Here is an 8,042-nt window from a genome sequence, read left to right as displayed (position 1 = left end):
TGTTACATATTTTCATGCATTTAAATCACACAACTCATTTTATATATGAACATAAAACCTTGGAATCATGAACTTAATTTTTTATAAAAACTTAAATATTTTTGCTCCCTTTAGGCCGAGAGCTCCCTCTCCCAGACTTAGTTTATTTTTCAGTCTTTTTTTTCTTTTGTTGTGTTGTTCAATGATATCCTTTGATCCTATGTTTTACTTACGAGTGCAACGATTCATTGTAGTCCCATTTTTGCATTGAATCAAAGGGGTAATCGAAAAGATTAAGGAAATGATTTGACTACCCTACTCACAAGTTGTTCTTTCCATTCTTGTTAAATTGGGCATGAAGTATTTATGAGCCAATCTTCATTGTCTATGCCCATTATTTTATCATTTGCATAATTATAAAGATGTTGGGGTATATATTCATACTCAAATTGATGAGTCATTATGTTTTGCGCCCTTTATTGGCATAAGCCAATAATTGGTAAAACTTCATTTTTGTCAAACTCTGATGATTTGATATACTTTATGCCTTTACTTACGTAGTTCACTTTGAACTTACATTTCATCTTCTTTGATCTCATGTTCACTTTGAACATGCTCAATTAACTTAGTATATTCTTTTAAATCTTCCATTGGTATCTTTCTGTCCAATGACTAAGAATGACTTACGTCTTTACTAAGTCTAACCTCACTCTTTTGTCATCCTACCCGACACCCCTCATCTTCCTAGTTCTTTCTTTCTTTCTTTCTTTCTTACTTTCTTAAGGAAATCTTTAGCATTTAACCAACATATATCATGTGAGCTAACATGAAATCCAGTGTCTTCCCCACACTAAAGAGAGGTGATTCATCAGCAAAAGTGAAACCGAATAATTCCTAGCTTTCTTATGGAAGCTTGCTTCTAGTATGAGCTATGCTTAACTCAATGGATGACTTGTCATACCTTTCTATACTTGATGAATGTGAACATAAATCTGACATTATCATTATGGTGTGAATGAGACTTGTCTCACGATTTATAACACCCTCTTATGTGAGTATCTTTAACATAATTGTTTAGGTGCAAGTGAAACTTGTCTCACTTCCTTTAACACCCCATTCTAGGACAATCTCATAACTCATAAGCTTTTAGTTATTTCATTACTCACCTTAGCTTGTTCAATGTTATTTGGTAGTCTTGTACCATTCTTTATGAAAGTTATAAGGACTTATTCAATGTGCTACTATGTTCACAAGTTCATTTAGATAGGGTATGTTGGGACTTGTCCCAATCATTAGCATACCCTAGGTTATGAGTTCATTAAGTTACATCTTGTCAATTCAATCTTAATCATGTATTTGGCCTTACATGAAACATCATAATTTACATTATCCACATAAGATTGGTATGACTTAGTCATTGGCAAATTCTATTACATATTTTGGAAATAATATTGCTGGCCAATTTATCGGCATAAACCAAACTTTCACTAAACACTTGTCATGATATTATTACTAGCCAAGTCAATTTCTTATCTCATGTAAAAACTACTATAATCATACAGATCTAACCTATAGGTCACATTCAAGATAATCAAATCAAAGAAACCTACACATAATGATCAGTTAGTACTACATACCAACAACATGCTCGAGATTTGCATTATACATACTACTAAAATCGGAAATAGGGAGAACTAGGGATATGAACATTCGACAATTTCATTGGGAACAACCCTAGTTTCGGTTTTCTTGAATTAAAAACATCTGAAAAGTCTACGGGAAAGGATTCCAAGAGAGAAAACTCATACCTTACTGTAGAACTGAATCTATGAAGATCACCCTGTACTTTACACGAAAATCTTGAAGAATTTTCCTTGAAATCGCTTAAGGGGAACCGATCTGTTTTTCTTACATTTGTTCACTGTTTTTCAATCATGAGGGTTTCTACTGGATAAACGTGAGTCTATGTCTTAGGAACGGAATATTGACCAATTAAACTTAGGCTAAATAACTTAATTAAATAAATCAATTAGCTAATTACCAAAATGCCCCTCCTAAATTGACTTAAAATAGGAGAGCATTTGACTTAGTCAAACTCTGAAAATTTGCTAAGGGTTCGGGTTTGACCATGAAATTCAATTAATTAATTATGTGACCTAGGGTAATTACTAAAGTACTCCTAAGTCACTAGGACTATAACCAACCCCTTTGGACCATCCTAGGTTAGGTTCTAGGATGCTTTTTTAGTTAGCTACTCGGCTAGTGTCACCCGTTTAGGTCTTAGAATTTCGGGCACACTAGTTAGTTTATATTAGTTAGACCTAGGTTAGTTAGATAGTTAGGTAAATTAGTTAGAGCCTAGGGTTGGTTAGGATGCTCGACCCCACGTGGCTTGAACCGACGCGCGCCTGCCCCCTAACCGCCCTAACCGAATTCGGTTGGGCTTGGTCGCTTGGTCGATAGCACATGTGCAAGTACATGTGTTTCCGTGCACTCTCCTAACCGTGTATTCTGTAGTTGCACATGGAAAGTTCACTTCTTGTCCCAAGGATCCTCACTATGTCCTTGGGCACTGCTTAATCTACATAATCATTTTAAATGATTATTTGCGATGGTACCTAGGCTTGACACTTGGATGCCTCGTACCTAATGTGCTAAGAATTCAAAAAATTTAGCTTAGGTCTTCATTGCAGGTACAATTCCTAAACAAGATTGGATTGGAGCATTTGAACATCAAAGTGTATTTTAAGGTACTTGTTAATACATAGAAATGGGCTAACATCCTTAAGCCAATATTCTCTAACATGCCAAATATTACTCAATATTGGGCATTGGGATGCCTATGTACCCCAATACATATTCTTAAAACCTAATAGACTGTTCACTAGACAAGTACATATTTTGGAATGTTACAAAAGCCTACTCAGCTCTTACTGAACCAGTGTCATTTCAAGAGGTTGCTGCTTATCCTGCATGGGTCAAAGCTATGGAGTTGGAAATTGCAGCACTTGAGAGTAACAAAACATGGAGCATAGTTGACTTACCACCTGGCAAGAAGCCTATTGGCTGCAAGTGGATTTACAAGATACAATTTCTAGCCTCAGGAGAGGTTAAAAGGTTTAAGACCAGGTTTGTCGCTAAAGGTTTCAATCAACAAGAAGGGCTGTATTGTGGGGAAACATTTAGTCCAGTAGCAAAGATGGTGACTTTGAGATTAATGGTGGCCCTAGATGCATCTAGGGTTTGGTATATCTATCAAATGGATGTTCACAATGCCTTTCTCAATGGTGACATACAAGAGGAAGTATACATGGTGATTCCTTGTGGGTTTGCTAGATAGGGGGAGTGTCAAAATGTCTGCAAACTACATAAGTATTTATATGGTTTAAGCAAGTTCCTAGACAATTGAATATGAAGCTAACTGATGTTCTAGTTCAAATGGGGTTCAAACAAAGTTACTATGATTATTCTCTCTTTACAAAGAAAACTGGTAATGATGTGGTAGTGATATTAGTGTATGTAGATGATCTTCTAATCACTGGAAGCAATCATGAAATGCTGTGCAGTACCAGACAAGATATTAAAAAAAGGTTCAAGATGAAGGATTTGGGAGAACTAAAATTCTTCCTAGGAATTTTTTTTTCTAGATCCAGTAAGGCATATTAATGACACAAAGGAAGTATGCTTTAGAACTTGCGTCTGAAACTGGCCTAGGGGGAGCTGAACTAGTTAACACTCCTTTGGAACTAAACAACAAACTCACGTCTGTGCAATATAGTGAACTGGTACCATGTTCAAGGACTAAAAATGATGAACTACTTATGGACCCCTCACAGTATCAAATTTTAGTGGGAAAGCTTCTCTACTTAACCATGACCAGGCCAGACCTTGAATTTACTGCTCAAATACTCAGTCAAATCATGCATAGTCCTAAGCAATCACATCTGGAAGCATCATTGAGAGTAGTGAGGTATATCGAAGAAGCTCCTGGTCTAGGAATATTGATGCCAACAGAAGAGACCACACAACTAACAACTTATTGTGACTTAGATTGGGGTGCATGTCTAGAAACTAGGAAGTCTGTTACTTGCTATCTAGTAAAGTTTGGAGGTGGTTTAATCTCTTGGAAGTATAAGAAGCAAGGAACAGTCACAACAAGCTCAGCTGAAGCAGAGTTCAGAAGCATGGATGCATGTGCAGCTTAAGTAACCTGGTTAATAGGTCTATACAAAGAGTTGGGAGTCAGCTTAACACTTCCTATCAAGATGGTATGTGATAGAAAGGCAGCTATTCAAGTAGCATCCAATCCTATATTCCATGAAAGAACAAAACACATAGACAATGATTGCTACTTTGTTAGAGAAAGGATTTGTCAAGGGATACTGCAAACTGAACACATCAACACCAAAACGCAACCTGCTGATCTGCTAACTAAAAGCCTAGGACAATCACAACATGGACTACTGATAAACAAGCTTAAAATGAAAAATGTCTTTCAACCATTAGCTTGAGGGGGAATGTTAACTAGTGCATAGAGTTAACAAGCTGAATGGTTGAGTTAGCTAAATCATAAGTGTAGTCAACTAAACAGAATGTTGAGCTAGCAGTAGTTCGTCACAAATCAATTTTAGATATTTTTTATCTGTGACCTAATGTACAAGTATAAAAGGGATAGTGGTAAAATTCAATGTATCAGATCTTATAACAATCAATACAATTCCTTCTTCTCTTTCATTCTCTCTGTAAAGTGACCTAAGAATCAATCTCCATTAATGTAGCTTTCATAATCATTTCCCTTTCTAACTTTTCATTATACCGGTAATCAGACCTTCGTTTAAGGTTGGCGTTGTGAAATGTCAGAAAAGCATGTGAAGAAGATTTAGAAATGTTGAAAACCTTCTTTGATGTCTTGTCATTTCTGAGCATAACTTGACTAAACAATCGTAAGTTTTTTTCCAAAACTCGTGCATTCTTCAAAAAAACCTTAGTAGTTCTATATTGGTTTCTTCATCTTTGAAATCAATCAAGTTCAAGCACACAATTCTTTGTTCAGGATCATACATTTGCCAACTACGGTTGATCTAAGATTTTCATCAGGGTAAATTTGAATTTATGAAACTTTGGCGCACACAAAGAGAGAATTGGACAAATTGATAGAGTATATATAAAATTTTCATTTTCAAGAACACACTTATTTAATCTTGTTCTCTGTTTATTTGTTGTCATTCCCCTCGCCTTTTAGTATGACTTCTCGGAGACATTTGACATAAGACAGCTTAACAGGTTTTAGGAGAAATTCTTTAACACGTTCTTCCAAACATCTAGTCTAGAAAGGAAACATCTACTCAATTAGATTGTCCAAATGAACAACTTGGAAACAAAAAATACAGCAAAAGGAATGTTACTATCATTAAATTCACTAATAATGATATATATACAGAAACTGACAGTTTTATCCAGCTAAAAGAGCCCTAAAAATTTAATTTTTTACCATTTTATATAAGATAATACATGATCAACAGGAAAATACATGTTATTGATGAAGCAACACAAGGTTCCTTCTGGATTAGATAGTTACTTCAACTGTTACAGATGTTTGCTCCGCAAGTACTTTTTCCAAATTTAATTCAATCAACAGTCCTCAATCCTAAGGAGTTTATTTAAACAGAATACAACATGTCCAAATTCTCTAAGAGGTAGGTATAGATTAAGAAATTATAGTTAATGGGATTTGTTTGAGTTTAATATAAGAACACAAGGGTAGATATTATACATATGTACGTACGTAGGGATCGAGTAGAAAGCAATGAGTTTAGTTGAAACATTGAAGATGCTTTAGATCTGCCTATGATAAAAAAATAATGTATTTAACAGTAATGTATTTCTTGTACCTATCTGATGCAGCATAGTATAAAGACCATATAAAACAAAACTAATACAAGAATAAACAATAGATGGTCAAAAGGGGATATACGTATCAATGCGAGCTAAAATCTTCTCAGATGACATAATAACTACGGGGATCTTACTCAACACCGATGATTACTGTTCAACAAGAAGAAAAGGGTCATTCACAGTTAATGGTGTCAAGAAACAACGAAATATAGGCCAAAAGAGACGGGAATCGAAACAAAACAAATCACATCCCCCAACTAACCTTCATATTTTTTAGAAGTTCATATCTAGTCATTTCAGGCATAGAATAATTTGTCAGTAATTAAACTAAAGAAGGTAATGCGCACGGGAGAGGTGAATATACCAAAAAAATTCAATTTTGTGAAAACAAGCATCTTACTTGTTCTAAACTGAGAGAATGTGGATGCACATCCAATCATTAATAAAGCACCTTTGAATATCTTAAGAAATATGAAAAAGGAATAATAAATCATCTGAAATGCGACATATATATATACATATACATATATATATATATATATATATATATTATATATATATATATATATATAATGAAGTTCAAACAAATTTGAGAGAAGAATTAGAAAATTGACGAAGAACTGACTTGAAACTAAACAACCAAAACAATAGACCAACCTTGAAACAAGAAATAGGTGTGCAATTTTTTTGAAAGAAGATGAAACATTTTGGTGAGCGGAAGGTAAAATCTAAAACTTTATTTAAAGCATGAGAGAAATTTCTAGAGAAAAATAGTTTGATATTATTTGTGTTTGATATTTTACCACGTGAGTGAAATTGCGAACAAGTACAATAAAATATACTAAAAATTAAATGAAAAATACTTGTGTAAATATAATAAATATACCCTTAAATATCTTTTTGGATAGGGTTGTGCAAAAACCAAACCGACCGATAAACCGAACCAAAAAAAGTGTTATTGGCTAATTGGGTTATTGGCTTTTTAACGGGTTTATAAAAAATAATTATTGGGTTATTGGTTATGTATCGAGTTTTACTATTGGGTTATTGGGTAAACCGATAACCCAATAAGACGGTAATAATTTATTATTTTGCCCTCCTTTATAATTAAATAATAATAATTTAATATAACTAGACACTGTAACTATATCAAATTATTAGTACTCTAGCCACTTCACACTAGGCCGCTTTATTAGTTTTTATTGTTTACTAAAAATCTAAAGACTAATTTAAGGGTTCACAATTGTAGCCTTTGATTTTAGTTTTAGTTTTAGTTCTAGTCTTGTTGGACTATTTGATTTTAGTTTTAGTTTGTAATTGTAGGTTGTAGCATTTGCAAGTTTGTAAAGGTCCGTAATTTGATTAACATAAATTTCATACTTTGTTTTGGCTGTGACATGTAATTTTAACCTTTATACTATATTTAGATAAGTATGAAGTCATATAATATTTTACAGGTATTTTCTTATTGGATAAACCAAAAATCGGACCGATAACTATCAAAAACCAATAAATCGAAAACCGATAAAGAGTATCTTATTGATTTTTTTATCGGATTAGCATATTTAAAAACTGAAAACCGATAAATCGAACTGGTAATACATAAAACAGAACCGAACCGACTGGTACACACCCCTATTATTGGTGTCCCATTAAATATTTCATTCTTCACTCTTCTCCAACTCCCTCTTTCTATTCAAAATCCCTCTTATTCTTGAACTTTGTTCTCTGTATCTACTTTTTTTTAACTTTCTCGATGAAGCATCATTGTGGCATCATATTTTAGAAACCGTAGTGTTACACCTGGGAAGTCCAATGACCTAGTCTAAAGCCTCACTTAATGAAAAATGCCTTAAAATAGTATTTCCAAGCTAAAAAAAGGTAATAAACTTAATTAGGAAGTGTTAGAATCAATACGTCAAGAAACGACCACAACTTTCAGAGACTAGGGACAGTGAACTAGTGTGACTTTAGGTGTTTCAAGGGGTTTTACGAGTCGTCTAAAAGTCAAATTTGGTGAAAAGGGTTTAAATACACCTTAGAGTTTGTTTAGGGTTAAAACGTCCGGGTACGACTTCCAAAGAATCACCCTAATAGTGCTTGAGGAAGACCCTTTGACCCTAAAGAAGTGTCAAAAACAGTGTGCAATCCACAAGAGAAATGACGGA

General features: G+C 34.0%; 1 protein-coding gene across 1 annotated transcript; it reads left to right on the top strand.

The window, feature by feature from the left end:
- The first annotated feature begins 3,644 nt into the window (after window positions 1-3,644).
- LOC107024953 (uncharacterized mitochondrial protein AtMg00810-like) lies at window positions 3,645-4,184 on the top strand. The gene has a single exon (XM_015225860.1). It carries the CDS (start codon window positions 3,645-3,647, stop codon window positions 4,182-4,184), a length of 540 nt encoding a protein of 179 aa, XP_015081346.1.
- The last annotated feature ends 3,858 nt before the right edge of the window (window positions 4,185-8,042 follow it).

Source organism: Solanum pennellii, chromosome 7 (genome assembly GCF_001406875.1).
Source record: "Solanum pennellii chromosome 7, SPENNV200".
NCBI lineage: Eukaryota > Viridiplantae > Streptophyta > Magnoliopsida > Solanales > Solanaceae > Solanum > Solanum pennellii.
The sequence above is the reverse complement of the archived record's forward strand: the minus strand, read 5'-3'. Positions and strand labels throughout refer to the sequence as shown.

Excerpts from the sequence above, each read along its gene's own strand:
- LOC107024953 (XM_015225860.1), top strand. The coding sequence starts at position 3,645 with ATGACACAAAGGAAGTATGCTTTAGAACTTGCGTCTGAAACTGGCCTA.